This window comes from Acipenser ruthenus, chromosome 24 (assembly GCF_902713425.1).
Source record: "Acipenser ruthenus chromosome 24, fAciRut3.2 maternal haplotype, whole genome shotgun sequence".
NCBI lineage: Eukaryota > Metazoa > Chordata > Actinopteri > Acipenseriformes > Acipenseridae > Acipenser > Acipenser ruthenus.
Genome location: NC_081212.1, coordinates 2,922,226 through 2,943,660, shown reverse-complemented (window position 1 = coordinate 2,943,660; position 21,435 = coordinate 2,922,226). Strand labels below are relative to the sequence as shown.

The window sequence follows — 21,435 nt, the reverse complement described above, 5'->3', positions numbered from 1 at the left end:
ATATACAAATACACTCGACTGCACTATACAGTGTACAAATAAGCATATACCGACTGAAACCGAAAGCTACCAAAACCATTCCCTGCCCGTTCACGATTGGAGCTGCACACCCGTCCCCCCCCGTCCCCCACACACAGTCCTGTAAACCGCACGGCTCCGGGCAACCACATTAGACAACACCGCTGTAACTATTTACTCACTCTCTTCTGGGGTATCGACGCGGTGTGTATTTGCATTGCTAAGGACGGGACAACATACGCTGGTGATGCTGTACCTGTACACAGACATAAGGGTCTAGTCGTGCTAAATGAAGACGCATCTCAAGAGGAAGGGTAAGACAGCCGCATGCATAAGGGAACCGCAATGTGTGTTGTATTAACTAAGGGACGCCGTGTATTCCTATAGGTGTACGGTTACATGCGATTCATTTCAAACGAAACAAAACCCTGTGTGTGTGTTGAAGTACAAACTATAGTAGTGCTTTTGACTTGGGGTGTAAGAAGCCTGGTTTTTACAGTGGTAAGCAAGTCATAAAGATACGTGTTGCGGTATTCCTCTATACTATAACAACGTCATACTAATTGGAGTTGGTTTATTACAGTAGCTAAAGCATGCATTTATATTTAAAGCGTCTGTGGCCCCCATTGTAAAATACAAGTACAACTCTGATTATAAGAAATAAATACATCTCTATTAATCTGATAGTAATTATGCCTTCCTCATTAGGTATGTTGGGCTGGGCTACTGTCGTCATTTTCTGTAGTGTAGGAATGTACAAATAAAACAAAAGCAATCAAATGATATACAAACACGCACATAGACATTACATATTATATCAGTTAGCATTTCTTTATTTGTGTTTGCTTCTAATGGAATTTTGCATAGAGCACAGTGACAGCAGGTGGACGGAAGTTGTAAATGCAGCAAGGCCAACACGGGACATTGAAAACTAATTTGCATCCTGAACTGGACCATGGTGAAAAAGGAAATCGGCAGACCAGGCAACAAAAGGTAAGGAATTCTCCCACTGATGAGGCAAATGCAGCACCTTAATGACGTTTACATTTACTGCAGTTTATACTGTGGTCAAAGCATTGCCAAGTGTTCAATCATAGCGAAAGCACGGTAAAGCACAGGCTAGCTTCAGCAAAATCAGGGATGGAAATAAGACTCCTAGAGCATAGCAGTTTCACCCGTTGCAGGTTTTCCAAGCTTGATTAGCCACAGTGTGTATGTAACAAGCTCAGGTGTGTCTTATTAAACTCCTAGTAAAACCAGGACTGGATCAAATCGCTAAGCAATGAGAGTCTCATTTCCATCCCATCAACATGATAAATCATAGTAAATATCTAGCACAAGCAAAACTACAAAATCACAGAGCAAGCGCACTCTTAACTTCTACTACAGTAATGGATTTGGTAGAAAAGTGGATTCTGCAATAATTTAACATTTACACTTGCTCCCAGATGGGCTGACCCACATCCGCCGCTGTCTTGTATAAATAACTTCTGTGTCTTGCAAACTGCAGCAGCCGCAAAGGCAGCGGCCGCAAATCAGCGAAGGGGAGCAGGAAAGAGAAGAAAGAGAAGAAGGAGAAAAAGGAGAGCGAGCCGCAGCCTGTCAGCCCACTCGTCTACAATTCCCAGGTGAGACGCCCAGGAAATTCACAGTCCGGCCAGCAGGGGGCTGCAGGCATCAGGAGCCATCAGAGTTGTGCTCAATTAAAGGAGTGATAGAATCTTTTAAATGTGCCAGCATTCTCACGGCTTGTTCTGTTCTCATGCGTGCTCAATAACGGAGTTCTTGCTTCAGCAATCTGGGATTTACACAGCTTTGCTTGCTGTTGGCTGCCTGCACCTCTTCGTAGTTTGTTAATCTGTGCGATCTACAGTCAAATCCCTTTTTAATATCGATTTCAATAAGTAGAGCTGACTAATCAGGGGCTCATCAATAACCTGGCAAAATCTAAATGACTTCAGTGTAACATGATTGCTTCCTGCAGGTGGCGCTGGAGGAGCTGCTGGTAAAGCACCAGAGGAGCCCTGTGGACGAAGGGATCGGCAGTGTGAGAGCCGAACTCGCAGAGTACCAGGCCAGTGTGAGTCCTTTAGAGCAGAGGTTCCCAACCCCGGTCCTGGGGACGCCCCTGTGTCTGCTGGTTTCCATTCCAACTGAGCTCTCAGTCACTCAACCAGACTTCATTGAACTGATCATGTGCTTAATTAGACCTTTTTAACTGTGTTCAGCTCTTAAACAGTTAGAGATTTCGAGTTAGCTATAACATTTTAGAAGCAGCTTGTTTAAGAACAAACGTTTCTTTATTTGAGTAGCGTTGCCGCTAAGTCTTTACAATAAGCCTGATGAGCTTGGGAGTTTCAGCACTGAACCTCCACAGTGTTGGCCCAGTTTGGGGAGACCCAGTATGGAGCAGTAGGGTAGTTCAAGTACATTAGCTACAGTCGGGTCATATTCGTGTCTTACACCCTCTGAGCTCTGGGTCCTTTCTCTCACTCCCAGAGGACGAAAGGTCAACAGATCACAGTGAGGATGGGACTGTCCCGTAAGATCTGTCGCTTTGTGCTGCCCATGGACATGAAGGAGCTGGAAAGTAAGTAGCCGTGGAAACCACTGTGTGTTTTTTTCTATCTTGCTTTAATTTGTAACTTTGAGATACAACCATCCACCAAGTTCCTAATGTCTCACTTCTGCATGGGAAACTACAATGCAATTCAGAATCTCTAGAGATATTAAAAACTCTACACCTGCCTATCTCTATCTATCTATCTATCTATCTTAATTTGTTAATATGATGCCAGGATAATGTTTGCTTGCCTAACTGTAGAATAGTTCCCTCACAGAGCAAGCATGTTCATAGAGATAGTGATGTCTGTGCTTTTAGGTCACTAATCCAGGCAGGATCACATTACAGTGGCACCACTGTGCTGCACTGTGTATGAAGCACACCTCCTCAGAGCGTATTGAGGGGATCACAGACGCTCAGGGTGCTGTACGGGGGCAGTTATTCAGTAATCTCAGGGGGACCTGCCTTTGTTGATTACATTTGTTTCCCAGCTGCTCGTTGCTGAACTAAAGCAAAATGTATTTTATTAGTATTTTATATTAAAAGGTGTTCCCTGTAGATCACCATTTGGGAAAAACAAAAGGCACAATTGTGTTTTTTGATTTCTGTTAGAACGAGGCCAGGTCATTTCTAACCCTGCGCAGCTGCAAAGGTCAATATCATTCTGCGAAGCCCCCCAAGGTTTTAAAACAGATCTCCTCCTACTGCAGCAGTTTCATGCAGTTTTGTGAAAAATGACACACAGAAATATGGGTTACCTCAAACAGGAAATTCAGAGCGGAGATTGGGTAAGCATGGCCAGATGGATGATGTCGCAGTTCTGCTGTTTCCCTGGCGACTGGGGTTCCAATCAGTACTGTCTCCTCTGTGTCTCCCCTCAGACCTCACAGCCCTGGAGTATCTGAGGAGATACTGCTTCGTGTGCTCCAGGAGGCAAAACTACTACAATAAGTCTTTCGACAAATTCGACAGAGACAGGGATGGTATCCTCTCACTCAAGGTAACTAGGCAGAACCCTGATGGAGGTTTGCTAGCACACACTGCTCACCCCTGACTGCAAAATCAGAACAATACTATCGGTGCACCATTGTAAATGCAATCTCCTGTAACTATCACCCACTCAACAGTGCAGGGATGGAAATAAGACTCCCATTGCATAGCAGTTTGATCCACTCCTGGTTTTACCATGAGTTTACCAAGCTTGTTACCTCTACACTGTGGCTAATCAAGGTTGGAAAACCTGAAACAGGTGAATCTGCTATGCAAGTCTTATATCCAGCCCTGAAGTGCGAGATTTGGAAACTTAGGTTAAAACTCTGCTTTATTATTTGGGTTCCCTGTGCCCTATGGACATCTCTCAGAAACAGGGTTGTTGTTGATCAGGTGGGTGTGGTCAGCGCAGAAGTGAAACATTAAGAAGCAGGGAGCTACACAATAACAGCAGTCCCTAGTCTCCAGGATTCAGAACAGCCTGTCTCCTTTGTCAGCTATTGATTCAGCCCCCTAGATTTCGCCTTTTACTTTCAGACAACACAACTAGGAAGTCTTCCTTTCCCTGCATTTATATCCTCCCCCTCTCCTTTCCTCCTTTGTAAAGCACAACATGAATGGAACCGTGCCTCTAGCAACACGGTTGCTAAGGCAATTTTTTTTTGGTCAAGAATGCTGGTTAGAAACCAGCAGTCAATGATGCGACTTTACCCTCCTCTTTTTTTGTGTGACTGATTTCACAGGGGGAAAAAATCAAACTAAAAATGGGGCTGGGCCATGCATGCTACCAGGGCAGAGGATTCGCAGATTGAAACAATGGAAGCTGAAGCTCTCTGTAAAAGAGGCACAGCTGGCTTACAGAGCCGTGTATATAAGGGAGGGGGGGGGACGAGTGGGCTTCCATTTCAATAGGGGAGGATTTAGCTCTGTGACAAAGAGGAGGAGGAAGCAGGAGAGAAAGGAGGGGGAGATTGGAGAACAAAAGCATGCGAGCGGGACCTCGTCCCACCCCAAACCCTGCTTTGTGTTTGCTGATTGTTAAGGAGATGGAGCGCGCTCTGAAGGACGTCTACACTGATGACATCGCCTCGGAGAAGGTGCAGGAGCTGGCAGAGCTGGTGCGGGCGGTCAGCGAGACGCAGTTCGACCGGCAGCTCTTCGGTGCCATGTGTGCCCTCTCTGAGCGCCTGTTCTACACCTCCTTCGTGTGAGTCTCAACGCCCTGCCAGGGAGACCATGTGACTCCGTGTTCACTGGGACAGCTCATGCTTTTTAACTCGCATGGTAATGCATTCTGGGAAGTGTAGTCCTGCTTCTCTTAGAGACAAGTGAAAAGAACCAGAATGCACTGCTCTTCTAGTGTACATGGAGTCCCATGATCACCCTAGGCCACATTGAACAAAGTTTTTTTTTTTTTTTGTAGAATAATCATTTTTAATTGTATCGCCTCAGCCAATCAGGTTCAAAGTAGAGTGGCCATTATAACACAGTTAATGACTGTCATATTACAGTCCAGGGATGGAAATAACACTCCTATTGCATAGCACTTTCACCCATTCCAGGTTTTAATATGAGCTACAGTGTATAGGGGGACAAGCTTGCATATCTTATTAAACTCCTTGTAAAACCAGGAATGGATCAAACTGCTATGCAACGGGAGTCATATCACCATCCTTGAAACAATAATGCTGTTGTTGTTTAGATTTCTCTCAGTACATTATTAAGTCTACTGGACACTCCTAGAAGATAACTGATAAGATGATTCAGTTTGTCTTGGGTGTCATTTCTATTTTATTGCCCCAGAACTGAAGACACTGAGGACGCAGGGAACGGAGAGCGCCATCGTGTTGAGGAGGCTGATTTCTGCTCCCTGACGTCCCGGTTCAGAGGCTGCGATATCCAGGGTAACATGAAGAGCCTTCTCAGCATGCTGTAGACCACAGGATGTGCCAACACTCGTCTGCTGAACATTTATTTGAAATGTGTTTTCCAACGCTCACAGGAAGTAGTGTGACCGTACAGAACTCCATGTTCACTGGGACGGTTTGGGCCAGGATTCTCAACTCACACCCCAGTGCATTCTGGTAAGTGTAGTCCTGCTTCTCGATGAAAAGAAACAAACGAAAGGTGAAACGCCCCAGAATGCATTGCGATGTGAGCGGAAGAGCCAAAACTGTCCCAAACTGTCCCGGTGAACATTGAGTAACCCTAACAGGCAGGCTAATTTGAAATAGTCTGCAGCCGCAGTAGATAACTGTTTGTCCCGGCTCCCCAGGTCAGTAAGACAGTACACGGATACTCAAAACCGCTCAGTTCCACTGCCACTTGATATCGGGGCGTGCCTGCAGAATGCCAGTAGCCAGCAGCTCCTCAGGGTGTAAATGTCACCTCTGACGTCACTGTGCCGTACTGAAACAGGTTCCAGTGAAAAAGGCTCTGTTTAAATACACAGTTGTGCCGTGAGCAACGAAGTGCAAACCAGCCACACCCCATACCTGCGTGTTTCAAGGATCACAGAGCTGTCTGATTGAACAGCGTGCATGATCAGGAGTGTGGTTCAATTCCCGCGAGCCCAGGTACAACTCAATACAGTTACCCATAGCAAACTGGGAGGAGTAAATTCAGTATATTAACGTCTGCTGCTTGTCCATCCCCCGTGGCAATCAGATAATGACATGAGCCTAATGATGCTAAAAATCAAACGGGGGAAATGTGACTGGAGAGAGACTGAAAATAACTACATTTTTTATATGTTTAATAAGTGAATAACATTTTTTTTTAAAAATTAATGTTATAATCGTTTTATGGGCCAAGGTGTTTACAATATACTTTATTTAACATTACAGTACAGGATCTAATGTTAGAATATTATGTTATGTACAGTATAAACTTTGTCACCTTTTTAATTAGCGTGTATCTGCATACACACAATCACAGCAATTTCATAAGAAAAAACCATTTAATAAAGCTTAATTACATGTTTAAATGTAAATGTGAACCCTTAGGAATATTTTTGTATAAAAGAAATGCGAAGCCCTAAAGTTGTAGCTAGTTATTAATATAGTGAATTATCAGTTTATCAAATTACTTTTCACGAAGTATTTCTAGTGATTGATGAGTATCCTATTGGATCCTGATTTTCTGTTTTATTTTTATATCTATCTATCTATCTTTATAGATTTATATATGACAGCAACATACATATCCTTCGCCACGGCTATAAATACCTGATTAGAGCTCCTGCTATCACAAAAAAGGAGACTCTTGTGACCTACATTCATGCCATGCACAAAATAGCCTTGCAGAAGAAATGAGGATGAAAATCAAAGCCATCAGGAGCTCTGAAAGCAGGTGTCAGGACAGTGACACTATCCACACTGTGTTCAACAGAACCACTTAAACAGATGCACATGCGAAATGTCATTAAATCAAAGGGAGCGCTTCCCATGATACAGGCTTCGGCAGCACAAGCCAGAACTCCCTGATCTCTCCCAACGGCTTCAAGAAGTGTCACCACGACTGTGTGAGAGGATCTCTCGAGGTCAAGGGCTCGGGGGGCCTCTGGGGGTCCCTAGGAAATCCTGGAAGCTTTTCTTTTGTAAAGCATGTATTTAAAGTACTGAAACATCTTCATTCCCCGCAGCGCAGTTTCCTTCTTGTCTGTGATTTGCCTTTTCCTCAGTTTTATTCTGTATTCAAAATTGTTTTTCAAAAGAGGATCATCCAAGTTTGAGAAACTACATCAGGGGTGTCCAATCACAGTCTGGGAGAGCAATGCCACTCCAGGCTTAACAGGTGATATGTGATAATGAACGACTTCAAGGTCTGCATGGAGGTTTAACTGGTTCAATTAAACCATTTAAAACAGGGTTGGAACAAAGATCAGGAGTGGAGGGGTTAACTTTTACTGAACCAGTAAGTAAATCCAACACAAATGCTTCCAAAAAAAAACACTTTTCTTACCAAGATCTGACAAGCATCCTATATATAAATAAACACTATACTTACCCAGACATCTTTGCTCTATATACACAGCTGCATGTGTTTCAGGACCGAACTGCTGGGCTAGCTGAATGCCTCCGTGACCCACTTAACACTTTGATTAAGAAGCATCTCTTTTTGTGGATCTCTATGATCAGAAGCAATAAAAACAGAAAAATGGAAGCTCCTGCCCACTGAACTCCTCTCTTCCTCCTTCCTGCGGGTGTAGAAAACAGCGTCAGTGGCCACATGTGAATATCAGTGAAGTACTGCTTGGATCTGGTGCTGTACAATTAACCAATACAGTAATGAGCACTGACGTGCCATTCCCCCAGCTTTTCAAAATCAGCTGTAACACGTTCACTGTAAATTCGGATGCTGATTTTAACAAAGATCCAGGAGCTACATAATTGCCTTTTTCTCATTGTGAGCTAATTGGGTATGGGAATAAGGTTGCCACGCCTGCTTAAATAAACCGAGATTAGCTCCCACAGATAGCAAGGTTTACAAAATCAAATTAAGCATTGTGTTTCATCCTCCTTTGACACACAGCTGGTACAGAGATCACACATGCACATTTCTGCCTCAATAGTTTATACTGTTCAGCAAATGAACTTGTATTTGTATTGGGAGGCCCTAGCAATGTTATAAAAACAGATACATGGAGCAAGCGACCTTTGCGTTTCGTGCCATGTCCAGTTGCAGATTGGATTGCAAGTGGAGCCATGGGCAGCCCTCAGTTTCACGCTACAAGGCATCAGTTTAGATGCAGCACTCTGTTGTAGTGTGTTCGGGTCTGGAGGATCCTGTTTGTGTAACTCCAAGATGCACTCGAGATCTTTTCCTTTTCAGATAGGCTCACATAACTGGCATAACTCAAATAAATCAGACTTGTAAACAGGCAGTAACTGAGCCGGTAAAAATGTAAATATAAAAGCTGTTCCCCATAGAACATCTTGACAATTTCTAGTAAACATCTTTATCTCCTCTCCCAGATAAGAGTATTTTGAACACAGTGCTAGTCATGTGATATATTAGGATATATTAGTACTGGTGCTGTCTAAGTCGAATGCTGTAATTGTTTCAGTCTCTCATGCGGGCACTGGTAATGAGACGATATGACTTTATTGCTAGCCAATGTGTTAGTCCATTCTAGTTTGATTTGCAATTGTGCTATGCAGGACAAAAAAAAAAAAAATTAAATAGATGTCAGAAATTTCAGGGACTTCACGTTTATATTTTTTTGTCTCTGGATATATTGTCCAGCTACTGACCCGTCCCAAGCTCAGCCTTCTCTGTCAATTCCAAAGAACTCTGTGGATGCAGAGAGCGCTGTGTCTAAATACACACAGGTATTTACACCTGAGACAAGGAATGAAGAAAAACACCATTTCAGAATAGTTTTTGAGTTACTGTTGCATACAATGACGTTTAAAATCAAGTTGTTTTTTTTAAAAAAATATCAATAACAAACGCAACAATCACTGTGCGATCTCCAGTTTTCTTTTTTTTTTTTTTTATCGATTCTACTTTGTTAGTCGCATGCTTTTGTTAACTTCAGGGCGTTAAATGTTTACATGTTGCCATTTTTAACTACACATTCATACTTTGTTATACCACTGTGAAATTTAAGATTTAAGTAGCTGAAACCATGAAATTTAAGATTTTTAAAATGTTATGACCGTGAAATTTACAAAAAATGTACCGTGAATTTGGTAGGGCCCTAGCTATAAGACTGAATTCTCCATTTGCAGTTACATCCCTGGCCAGTGGATGACACATAAAAAACTTGATAGATGGTAGATTTGTGTAGGCAAAGTAATCTTTGTTAATCTGACTTCATGGTTCCCTATGTTGATTCCCTGAACTATGTGAAACCACAGCAGATCCCTCAAGCTCAAGATGCTTTCTCATTTTGAGCAGTTACGAACACCACGTCCTTGCATGAAAAGGTAAAGGACATAAAAAAAGACACCGACAGTACAAGCAGATGCCATTCAAAACCAAGCTGCTGACAAATACCCGATAAGCATCTTTTAAGTGTGGTGTAAATACACTGGCTGGTCCTATACATTATGCATGCACAGTAAAACGGCAGCGTCTGCAGCTTCACCCTGCAGCAATCCACAACAAAACCACCATTATCCACGCGAGAAACACGATACCCGGCTATACAAAGGCATTTGACACACAAATTACATTTCTAGGAACACTCCTTTTTGCTTTACAGTTGTTTCGAGGACAATTAAGGCAGCCTTCTACCTTCAGTGCTGAATCTCTAATAAAAGTGAACAGGTGAAGACAGCACTTGCATCAATACATATTGATTGCGTGGCTGTTCTGTCAACGGAACGCAATAAACAGAAGCTAATTATGAAGAACACTGATGGATGTGAATTCTTTATTGATTCCGGCCAGGAGGGGGTCTGCTGCATCTTCACACTGATCCAGAACATGTACACTGCAGGGTTGGGGGCTTCACAGACTGACAGCACAAACAGTCTCTTTAAAATCGAAAGATTTTATTCTGGTAGCTTTTAGTAGTTTCCCCAAACATGAAACATCAGACAATTTGCAAAATGAAATAAATGAAAACTACACAGATGAATGTTTAATTTAGGTTGTTTTATTTTAAGTTTAATGTTAATTCCATGCTGTGTTTCAGTAAGAACAATACAGATTCTGTATCTGTGGCTCCAGTCAGATATCCAGTAGTACAAATTAGCTTCAAGTTACACATACTGAACGAAAGAGAAAGAGAGAAATAGAAAGGGGGGGGGGGAAAGGAAGAAAAAAAGAAAATCAATTTGAATTAACACAGACGCAGGACTTTTAATGGTTGATGCAGACCTGCTCTTAGGAGGAAAATAAAAAAAGGAAACAAAGCAACAGGACACCTTTGGATTTTTAAAACTGCTACCAGCCATCTTCTGAAATCAGCAAGAATGTGAGCATACAGTATTTTAGCACATAAAATACAGTCCAAAACACTACAAAACATTACAATAACCACTAAGTTGTAAAAGTTTAAGTATTTTGCTCCACATGGATATTTAACATTCTGCCAACTTCCTTTGAAAGACTGTAACAGAAGGCAACAACAAAGGGCACTTTTCAAAACTCACAAGCCCTTGACTAATCTGCCATTGATGGTTTCACTAACACAGAAATAATACGATTCCCACATCCAATTACAATAGATGTTTTGGTAATAAACGCTTTCGTCTTTTTTAAATTTAAGAGAACCTACATCCAGCAAGAGAGAAACGCTGAAAAACAGTAATAAAAAAAGAGACAATGAAGCAAACCAAAGGGTAGTTTCGTTAAGAATATCAAGACAGCTTGTACCAGGGAAAAAAATCCAGGGATTCTTCAGCTTTGCCTTTTAAGATTTTTTTTTGTTTTCTTCTGAATGGGTAAAATTATATTAAAAAAAAAAAAAAAAAAAAAACCTAAGGGGCCCAACCGGGCACAGAACTAATTCTGAGAACCAGTGTAAAAGTCGAATTTGGTGGCTCTCAGTGTGACTTCAAGGACCGGTGGAGGGGAGGGAGTTTAAAAGGGGAGTAGAAGTGGATCTCTCGTTGGCCGTGACGTCTCACTGGGTTTCATCTTCCACATCCTGCAGTGCTTCTTTGTTCTGTTCTTCACCTTGGAAACAAAATCAAGAGAAAGAAACTTTACAGGAGCTGTATCCCCCAAACGCTGTGCTCACACTCAGAGGTTAGGAGAGTCGAAGTCACGCCACAGGTTAAAATCAGCATAAATACTCCCATTCGCAAGAGGAGACCAAGAAAATCCACTTCCATCGAGTAAAGCTGCTGAACCACACCCTGCTGAGGTAAAAACTCTGCCACTGCTCTGGGCAAGATAAACACATGCATTCCTAGAGCAATGGAATTGTGTCCCCGAGCCCGTACGCTTGCCTTGGACCAGAAAGATTTCAGGGTGCAAACCAAACTTAGCTGCTCCAAAAGAGCTTCAGCCTGTGAATGCATACTGCTGTAGTCCTGTATAACATGGCTCATCTTTATTTTCTTCAATTCCAGTTATTATCTGGCTGACTAGTTACATAATGAGCTATAGTCAACAATATAAATGCATACTAAACCATAGGAGTTGATAAAGCAATATTGACACCATTAAATCACAGCTATCAACTTACATGTATAGCAGAAACCAACATGGTCTGGGACAGTTCATTTTGAAACAAACTGTTCATGCTTTCAGTGGAATGCCGTTTATAGAGCACTGGTATTCAAAAATAGTTCACCAAGCTGTAAGTAATTCAATACAGTGCAAGTTTCAGTTAAAGAATTTCAGTCGTTAGTAAAATTCTTAACACATTTTCCGACGTTAAGCAAATGCACAATTTTTTAATTGAAATGCAGCAATCTGGTGTGTCTTTTTGCCATATGAACAAGTCTAATGAGGGGGTATGCTGCCATTGTGAAAAAGCAATGAACTATCACAATGCTGGTTGTGAGAATGCCCAGATAAGACAACCACACCCCCCTTTTTTATTAAAGACATCTGCCAATAAGACAAGCTCACATTCTTTATATATAACAAATAAATAAATCAATCAAAAGCTGAAGACTTCAGTTTGTGTTCAAAGCACTTAAACAAATCTGAACCTTCACTCATGAGCAATAATTATTGTGAGTAGCAAGCCATGGCAAACAAACCAAAATCATCTGTAACCCCAAGATTTCACAAGAGCAGATACTGACAACGGACTACGGATGACCAGCTGAACACAAGTGTGGTCCAATGAAAGCACCTGAAAGAGACTGCGGGTCAATCCCAGGATACAGCAGCATGAAGATGCAGTTAGAGGTTAGTGCAGACAAAAGAAATGCTAAGCCAGTAAATTGACTTACAAAAGTATAGTTTATATAAGAATGAACAGTTTTTCCTTTAGGAATCTATACAAAAAAAAGAAAAGGAGGGAAAACACAGGTATAAAAAAAGAGGATTGTGACATTAGAGCAGAGAAATTGTAAATGATGTGTGGTTAAGAGGTTTTTTTTCTATTGACGAAGATGCAAAAAAAGCACCAAGCTTTATAAGTGGTGGGCAGAAGCAGCCTGGGGGTTTATGGGATATGCATATTGAGGAAGGAATAGTTAATATGCATTTTAAATGAAGTTGTATTCTATGCAACTCATTCATACAGTCAAGATACCTAAAAGGTTACAAGGATTACTTCACCCAAGGATAATCTGGGTGGAGAACAGTCCAGATGTAAAATCGAGAGCTAGTTAAGACAAAAGTAGCATGCCATCGTTTGTATGTAAAATGTATCAATTCATTCTCAAACAGTGATATTAACATGCAGGAATACAACTTTCAAAAAATTGTTAGGATGGCATGTGTGTTTCCTCACTAAAAAAATGATTCTATTTTCTCTCTTTATAAAAGCAGCCACACATACGCCAGTGTGAAGCAGTCAGCAGTCACAAAGCCAGTTTACCTATAGCAGAACTTAAGCCTTCCTCCTCACATTAGGAAGCTGACATGCAAGGAAAAAGGTTGGGGCTTTAAACTGACAGCATTTTCAATGTGCGGGAAAATCAGATTTAGCGATGCAGTTTCCTTTACTGAACCCGTTAAAATGCGGCTGCTTAGTACGCTATTGTGTGCCACATGCCTGCCTTGAAAGCGGAGCACACTTACCATCTCCCTGCATATCTGAAGTCCATAGTGTCAGGTTATCACGTAACAACTGCATGATGAGTGTGGAGTCCTTGTAGCTTTCTTCACTCAGTGTGTCCAGTTCTGCAATGGCATCGTCAAATGCTGCCTTTGCCAACCTGAAATCGATTGAATAAAACAAATGTAATTGGAGTAAATACTCTGTTTCCCAGACAACGAATCTAGGGACATAAGACGATGCAGTTTTAGTCAAGTTAAAAATAAAATGCCAATGCAACTGCTGGACATCACAGCCTGCCACATAAATGCTAATGTTTTAGATAAATGCTTACATGACAGGGAATAAAGTACTAAACCCCAGGATGAGGTTGGGTGGGGCAGGGCACATATGTTACACAGCACAACCTACAGCCTAGCCCACACAAACAAAAACATATTTCCACTGCTTCAGCCACTTACAGATGATTTTACTTAAGATTTCGGTTTGGACTGAAGCTTGAAACCTTGGAAGTTCTGCCTCTGCTTGCATAGTACTCACCTGCATGCGCGGTCAGGGGAATTGAGGATTTCATAGTAGAATACAGAGAAGTTCAGAGCAAGACCTAAGCGAATAGGGTGTGTTGGTGGAAGTTCTGTCATTGCAATATCACTAGCAGCTTTGTAAGCTACCAAGCTGTTTTCTGCAGCCTCCTTCCTGTCGTTCCCTGTAGCGAATTCTGCCAGATACCTGTGATAATCTCCTTTCCTAGAAAAAAAACACACAATCAGTGGCCATTTACATTAAATACTGTGTAGGGTTATCAGCCAACATGCTGTTGTCATCAAACAGCACTTTAATCCTATGTTGCATATGACAACACATGCTTTTACAAAAAAAGTTGAGCAGCAGTTGCAATATTTTGAAAATACAACATCTTAATCTGCCAAACACAGAATAACTACCACTGTGCAATACTCAAAAAATGCTCATCTCTTCCCCAGTGGGAATTCTCAAGCAAGCCTTTCATCCCACCAAAGAGCCCAGCTCACATACATTTTGTAGTAGAAAACCTTGGACTCTCCGGTATTTGCGGCTGGAATGAGGTGCTTGTCCAGTACATCCAGAATGTCGTTGCAGATTGATTTCAGTTCATTTTCAACCTTAAATAAAAATACATGTTTACATATAAAAAAAACAGGGCTCTATCAATGGGAACAAATTACAATCCTACAGAAGCTCTGACAAGTACTGCCTCAGTCTTCAAAAAATAATTATATTGTACCTTCTAGATGCCTATCACCAATTAAACAAGGCCTCCCTAGTTCCTAGCATTACAATTTTAAAATGATGTCAACAGAGCTGAAGTGCAGCGTTCACTTTAACAGCAGAGCTCCTCCCACCCACCTTCGCCTTCTCTTTTTCTTCTGATCTCTACTAAGTCATTCCTCATGCTCTGGATTTCCAGTCTTACCGTTTGCCTGTATTCACGGATCATTTTTAATTTGTCTTCCCCGCCCTTGTTCTCTTCTTTCTGTTCAATACTGCTGATTATCCTCCACGACGCTCTCCTTGCACCGATTACATTTTTATATGCAACAGAAAGTAGGTTCCTCTCCTCTACCGTTAACTCAACGTCCATTCCGGCAACCTTCTTCATGGACTCCACCATTTCTGTTTAAAAAAACAAAAGCACAAATATTTTTACTTGCGAGAACTCAGAACACAGGCAGTTTATGGATGTTAACTTTAGCAACATTGCATAGTTTTTATAATAATCATGATATTTTGAAGTGAAACCAATTACCAGAGCACTGTAACTGGCAATACTGGCTTAGGTAGCAGCTCCTTCTGTGGACTAAAAAATAGAAAAACCTTTCCATGACCTTTCCAGCGCCCATTAGAACATCTCCTTGATATACCTGTTTTCAGGGATATGCATCCCAGGGGGTTGCACACCGTTTAAAGCTCGCTCAGTAGCCTCAATCTCAATATGGTCAGAGGTTAATGTTACGTCACCAAAATAACATGGTGTTTAAATAACCCTGCAAAGAAGGTGTTAGAATTTAAATGAGTCATGTGATTTGGTTATCACTTTCAGATGAAGTGTAGACCTCCGCCTACCTGATGAATCTTAACTCTGAATGAATCATTTCAGCGGTTAATTGTTTAAACCACTTGAGTTACAGCTTCGCAAATGCACTGTAGAGTTTAATTACACAGTATGTATTAGTTAGTTTAAAATCTAGGGACAAACTCAATAAATCAGACCACTATGAACTGTTACACTATAAAGTCTCTTACAAACTGTAAATATTACTTTAAAAAACAATTTAAAGGAAAATCACAACACTGTGTTTGAACTGTCCAAAAAATAAACATGATTCCTCTCCGATTCACTAATGCATAATGCAACAAGCTGCTGCTGCTCCTGGATACAGGTTACCAACAGAGCGTTCTCAGTGAACCTGCGCTGCATACCAATACAATATGAAAAGCTTCACACAAACTATGCCATTCATAGTTGAGCCTTTTATTAAATACCTGCATGTCTGTCTAAGGACCAGTCAGACCTACCACAAAAAACTAAAACAATTAAGTTGGTAACTTTCAGATGAGATTTGAGAAATGATACGTCGCCAATAAAAAGAATGGGTTTAAGTGTTACCCATAATATTAAAATCAAGAGAGAAACCTGAACACCTACTGTCAAAAAACCCCCAAAAAACCAATCTCTAGTAAAGAGCAGTTTTAGTATTTTCATTACCTTATAAAACCACCAGAACACCCTTGCGCTGCGGGCGTTACCGCAGATTACGGACCACTTTGGGAAATGAGCCCTTGACTTTAGTTCATTAGTGATCATTTCTGTGCCATACATTTGAAGTAACATAACAGCAGCTCTTTGGTAATGTAATTGTTTTAATTACAGCTGGCAACTTATTCAATAATGTAGACTCCCCGCTGGCGATGTCACCAGTGTAGTGCGTTATGTTGCTCAATTCCGAGTCAACGTCCTTTTTTTAAAAAAAAAAAAAAAACTATTCTATAGTGAAACTTCCTCCAAAACGTGCTTCTTGCTTTAAAATAAATAAATAATAAAAATGTTCATGCTCAGGCTCAGCTCAAATAGCCACCGAGTCTGCTAACCGACCCAAGGCATCATCCTGGGTTTCAGGTGGCTTCAGCTGCTGTAGTACTGTAGTATGATCTCTTAGATAGGCAAAAAAAAAAAGTAAGTACAGTAGATGGCACATTGAATTAAATCCCCTAGTTGCTTTAATGCTTTCACAGGCTAAAGATGTCCAATTTAAATTGGAAAAATAAAAAGACAAAAAACAGGTCCTTTGTTTCCCAGACAACGTGTCAAGACACAACGCATCTTTAAATCTTTAATGCAAATCAGCACCTCCTCTGAAGGTAAAAAAAAAAAAAAAAAAAATCAATAAAAGCAATTACAATTCCATGCCGAGAGAGTGTCCAGGGTTACGCAGTGAAATCTTGCTTCCACTAGAAATAGATTATCAAAAACCACAGTAAGCTCAAAGCATGTCTGGACAGAAAAACAAAAAATATTTTCAGCTACTGCACTACTAAAAAAAATTCCTTGCTTCTTATAGCAATTACCAGGATTGTGGATTCTTCACAAGAAAATGTCTCTACAATGAGGGAGTGTAGATTTCAGTCCAATATAAGTGATTGACACACAAAGTGTACATGCACTGAAAGAGTCTCAGATGTCAGCTGATCACTAGCAGGCACTGACTGTGACAGGATGTACAGCAGGGGTCCCCAACCCTGCTCCTGGAGAGCCCCAATCCAGCAGGTTTTAGAAGCGTCTTTACGTCATCGATAGCTAAAGACCTGGAACTCATGTTATCTTGACTAATTAAGCCAATAAATGGTTCAATTAAGTAACTATGAGCTTGTTAAAATGAAAACCGGAAAAGCCTGTAACTCTTCAGCACCAGGTTTGGAGACCACTGATGTAAAGTTGGATTTATTTAAGCATATATGGAGCTATGCTTAAACTTTCTGTCTTGGTTGCTTATGTATCTGAAGCATACGTGGTGGGGGGCCTTGCTGGAAGAATGCAGTTTATTACATCACACTAAATGCTTGTCAGGGCTGTGTAAAACAAGATTAGAGGGAAGGGACAGAAAGCTCCATGGCAACAACTATAACTACACTTTAATGTAACAATCACGGCACATTTAAAAATCGCCATTAAGTTTAGTAGCCACACATTTTGACAAAAGTGATATTTCAATTTAGAAAATGAAACGTCTATAAAAAGACACACATTGTTGTCTTTGAGCTTTTAGTTTTATTAAATTAGCTGCACTGCATTTTAAAAAAAAAACATTATTTGATACCTTTTGATCACGTAAGAGGTAAGTTAAGAATTGAGTAAGAAAATCCATGTGGTCTCATCCATGTCTATTCTGAAATGTCTAAGCTATGGAAGGAGACAGCCCTACACTGACCTGTGTAGTGCTGGAAATGGCCATTGTGTTGTGTTAATCCTGAAACATAAGGATTTTGACCCTGGGTTAAAAATCTGGGAGCAATGTAATTTTACATCCACAGGTATGTAATGACCATTACTTGCAAACAAAATGTTTAGCTCACATCAATATTTCACCCGTTTATTTAATGGGAAATAAAAAAAGGCATTTCAGTGTGTTATAATGTTTGTCAGTGTTCACGGTGCAATCTGGCATTGTAATGTGTTCATGGCTTGTATGATAATTCCTGTTTGACAGCATTATTTGGTTACCTTACCTGGGTTAAACATATCACTGGTTATCTGAATCTGCATGCAATTATATGATAAACATTATAGTGGAGATGCCTTATTAAATCAAATATGATACGCTTATTGTTTTACTGAGTAAACAATTGTACATGGGATACATCTCCCTCTGCAAGTCATTTTTGGGGGTCATGGTCAAGTTCTGCACCTGATCGCTCCCTCCCCACTCCACTTTGTGTACAACTGGATAAAGCATAATCCAGTCATAAATCTTGACTGCCAGGTATTCATTTCAGATCAGAAATGCACAAAGGGATTACAAATCTTCATAGAACCTTTTGATTCGAGGCGTCAATAAAGATCATTCAAGATTTCATTCTGCACCTAATTGTTTTTGCAGCACCCCCTGCCTAAAGGAATTGGACTGTTCTGGAAGACAGCTAAATGCCTTTAGTTGAAATGTCTGTTTACAGCGTTCCTCAGTTAATAAATGACATTGTGTGAAAACTAGAAAGTCGGTCTGATGCATTCATAGAAGCTATCATTTGAGCAAATCCCATGCTGTGCAGTAAAAACTCGACATATGTACTTACTTATTTTAAAAGGGGTGATGCAAAAGGCTTTAAATGTGAGAGAAGTTAAATTAATCGCGATAAACATCATCTTTGGGCAGGGCTAGATTAGGGAGGAGCCTGTCTACATTCATTTCACAAACTGCATCCTACATGCTTCGTTATATTGTAACGTGTTCATTTTGCAGAACAATCTTTATGCACCCATCTGAGTTTGGAACACTGGCTAGACGTCTACAAAAGATTCACTATCGTTTCAAAACTGTAGTTTGTTGTTAGTGGACTACAGCGAGTCAACCACCGCCATTTTAACTTAAACTCACACCCCTTAATTCAATAGACAGTAAATTGTGTTTAATGGCGACTAACAATAAATTGAAAAGGGCTACTAACAATTCAAAATGTGTGCATAACAGATTACTTTTTTTCTTTCCAAGTTATACTGATGAACAGCATTGCTGTTCCCATAGACCCCACCACACCCACACTGGAGCATTGGCATGGGTTGAAAGACAATTCTATTTTATATAAGAGCTTCATCGTTTAAAATGTATTCTATATAACACGTTCCTCGATGTAAATATATCTATTTTAATGAAACGTAAACATTAACGTGCTTAGCCCTGCTGCCGTGCTATTTAATTAACACTTTCGTTAAATAGTACAACACACAATCCATATACATACAGTGCAATCTGTTCAAATGTAATTCATTTTGTACCACCCACCCCCAGTATCAAAATACAGCCAAGACCTATTCATATATAGACTTGTCTAGACACCTGTATTCACGATTAAATACATTAGTTCTACTTTCGTTAAGATTTGTATAATCATTTTTATAACCATTATGTTGTTGATAAAATATCTAACGTATTTAAAAACAAATCTCATCGCAGTCGCCATTATCCCCCCCACCCCCCCACTGACAGCATGTAAAAAATGATTTTGCAACATTGTTGATTTTTCCTCAGAAGCAAAATATACCATTCCCCACCAATTCGGATCCAATCGATCCAATATTGTAAAATGTCACCGGGTCTCCTCCCTTTATTCATCCGCCATTTGAAACACGCTCCCCCTCCCCCATGGGCGTCCATTTTTTTGTCTGATTTACAGAATGAATGATAATCTAATCTGGTTTTTATTTATTTTACAAAAAAAAAAATGTTTTTCAGTGTCTTATTATCCGTCCCTCATTATATCATTTTTTCACATTGTTATTTCTGGCGGCCATTTTATTAAATTATTAGATTTTATTCCATTCTCAGACAGCGCCTCCTTTACTATTCCAGACCATTTTGATTATGTGGGGGGGTGAGGGAAAGGACTTTCACACTACCAATCTCCGTCCTGAATTTCAAGCCATCGCGTTTTTTTTTTTTTAAACTCCCTGTCCCGTTTCACTCAGCCCGTCTGCCCCACAGAACAGCCGCCTCTTGCCCGCCATTTTGTCTCATCTCCCTCTTTAACGTCTCCATCATTTCTCTCTCTTCCAGGCCCCCCCACCACCAGAGAAGAGGGCTGAGAAAATTCAGTACGGAACATAAAAAACAAACACCTTTCTTTTTTTTTCTGCTCTTACCGTCGTATCTCTCCGCCTGCTCGGCCAGTTTGGCCTGATAGACTAAGTCCTCTCGCTCTTCCATGGTGTTGCGAGCCGGGCTGGCGGTGTTCTGCGGGCGGATGGAAGCGGATCGTTTGCGGGCGACTCTCTCGGTTTCAAGCGCAGCAGCAGTAGCTCGAGCGGCGTCCCCACTCAACCGGTAACACTGGACTAAAAATGGCGGCGCGAGTCCATCCGGGGAACTTTGCCAGCCCACCACCCCCTCGCTCGCTCTCACTCTCTCTCTCTCTCTCTCTCTCTCTCCTCCCCCTCCCTTTTGCACCAACCCGCCGCTATAGCAACGCTGCCATGGCAACGACAGAAAGGTAACTGCTGGTGGGTCGCGTTGTGTGAGATGCTGGGTGTATCCATGCTAGGGATGCGGTTGTTATTATTATGAACAATATTGTGGTTGTCGGGTATACTGCACTGTGGCTGACACAGAAAACGCGTTTTTATTAATAATAATGAGATGAAAAAAAAACACGTTTCTTTGTTTAAAATGGCGTGCACAAAATAATAGCGACCGTAACCGTACTGTAATTAGTTCGCACAGCCCCGTACATAGTGACAACAAAACAGTGTGGCCTGATTAGTATACATCGTTTTTACAATGTATTTATTTTATTCGTCAGCTGTTTTGACTGATAAAATCACAAACCATATCCAAAAATCAAAGGGAGATTTTTCTAAAATTTGTTTTATTATTATTATTATTATTATTATTATTATTATTATTATTATTATTATTATTATTATTTTATTTGTATTTATTTTGTGGGGTGGGGTGGAGCAGCTGGTGTAATTTGCATTAAATGCAAAGAACGTAGAACGTGACCAGACAGGGGAATTCTTAAATATTTAAATGTATGACTACCTACCCTGGTATCCGTGCGGGTGTCACAGCTGTCAAATTCAACACTGCAGCTCTAAAATACAAACGGTAGATGGATGCTCTGACGAACCTTGTACTAACCACAAATGCAATATCTCCCACAAATGCAATATCTCCCACAAATGCAATAACCACCTGCCACACAAATGCAATATCTCCCACAAATGCAATAACCACCTGCCACACAAATGTAATATCTCCCACAAATGCAATAACCTGTTAAACTGCTATTTAAATACATAAATAAATATGTGCAAACTAATTCACAGGCATTATCATGGATGCAACATTTGTGGGAGGCATTATATATGTGGGCAGGTGGTTATTACATTTGTGGGAGATATTCCATTTGTGGACAGTTATTACATTTGTGGTTTGTAACTATACCCTTTCCCACTGCGTGATTCGGAGCTGAATGA

The 21,435-nt window shown here is 40.8% G+C and overlaps 2 protein-coding genes across 5 annotated transcripts; one reads left to right on the top strand and one right to left on the bottom strand.

Moving 5' to 3' along the window:
- Positions 1-119: 119 nt before the first annotated feature.
- LOC117429945 (uncharacterized) lies at positions 120-6,977 on the top strand. Of its 3 annotated transcripts, XM_058998012.1 has the most exons (9): positions 120-332; positions 886-1,011; positions 1,529-1,646; positions 2,003-2,098; positions 2,518-2,608; positions 3,463-3,581; positions 4,615-4,778; positions 5,375-5,475; positions 6,750-6,977. In XM_058998012.1, the coding sequence occupies exons 2-9, from the start codon at positions 974-976 to the stop codon at positions 6,800-6,802; spliced, it is 780 nt and encodes a 259-aa protein (XP_058853995.1). In that variant the 5' UTR covers positions 120-332; positions 886-973; the 3' UTR covers positions 6,803-6,977. The 3 variants fall into 3 exon arrangements, with proteins under 3 accessions (XP_058853995.1, XP_058853997.1, XP_058853996.1); XM_058998014.1 differs by lacking the exon at positions 6,750-6,977 and having other exon boundaries at positions 123-332; positions 5,375-6,681; XM_058998013.1 differs by lacking the exon at positions 120-332 and having other exon boundaries at positions 746-1,011.
- Positions 6,978-10,158: 3,181 nt separating this feature from the next.
- Positions 10,159-20,353, bottom strand: LOC117429676 (14-3-3 protein epsilon). Of its 2 annotated transcripts, XM_034049459.3 has the most exons (7): positions 20,101-20,353; positions 14,662-14,861; positions 14,244-14,350; positions 13,749-13,955; positions 13,232-13,368; positions 12,436-12,480; positions 10,159-11,203 (listed from the first exon to the last, which is right to left on the bottom strand). In XM_034049459.3, exons 1-6 carry the CDS (start codon positions 20,162-20,164, stop codon positions 12,473-12,475), a joined length of 723 nt encoding a protein of 240 aa, XP_033905350.1. In that variant the 5' UTR covers positions 20,165-20,353; the 3' UTR covers positions 10,159-11,203; positions 12,436-12,472. The 2 variants fall into 2 exon arrangements, with proteins under 2 accessions (XP_033905350.1, XP_033905349.1); XM_034049458.3 differs by lacking the exon at positions 12,436-12,480 and having other exon boundaries at positions 20,101-20,351.
- Between the last annotated feature and the right edge of the window lie 1,082 nt (positions 20,354-21,435).

Excerpts from the sequence above, each read along its gene's own strand:
- LOC117429945 (XM_058998012.1), top strand. The coding sequence starts at position 974 with ATGGTGAAAAAGGAAATCGGCAGACCAGGCAACAAAAG. Across the intron at positions 2,609-3,462 it reads GGACATGAAGGAGCTGGAAA|ACCTCACAGCCCTGGAGTAT; the intron begins GTAAGTAGCCGT and ends GTCTCCCCTCAG. Across the intron at positions 3,582-4,614 it reads ATGGTATCCTCTCACTCAAG|GAGATGGAGCGCGCTCTGAA; the intron begins GTAACTAGGCAG and ends CTGATTGTTAAG.
- LOC117429676 (XM_034049458.3), bottom strand. The coding sequence starts at position 20,164 with ATGGAAGAGCGAGAGGACTTAGTCTATCAGGCCAAACTGGCCGAGCAG. Across the intron at positions 14,862-20,100 it reads GCAGGCGGAGAGATACGACG|AAATGGTGGAGTCCATGAAG; the intron begins GTAAGAGCAGAA and ends TTTTTTAAACAG. Across the intron at positions 13,956-14,243 it reads AAGGTTTTCTACTACAAAAT|GAAAGGAGATTATCACAGGT; the intron begins GTATGTGAGCTG and ends TTTTTTTTCTAG.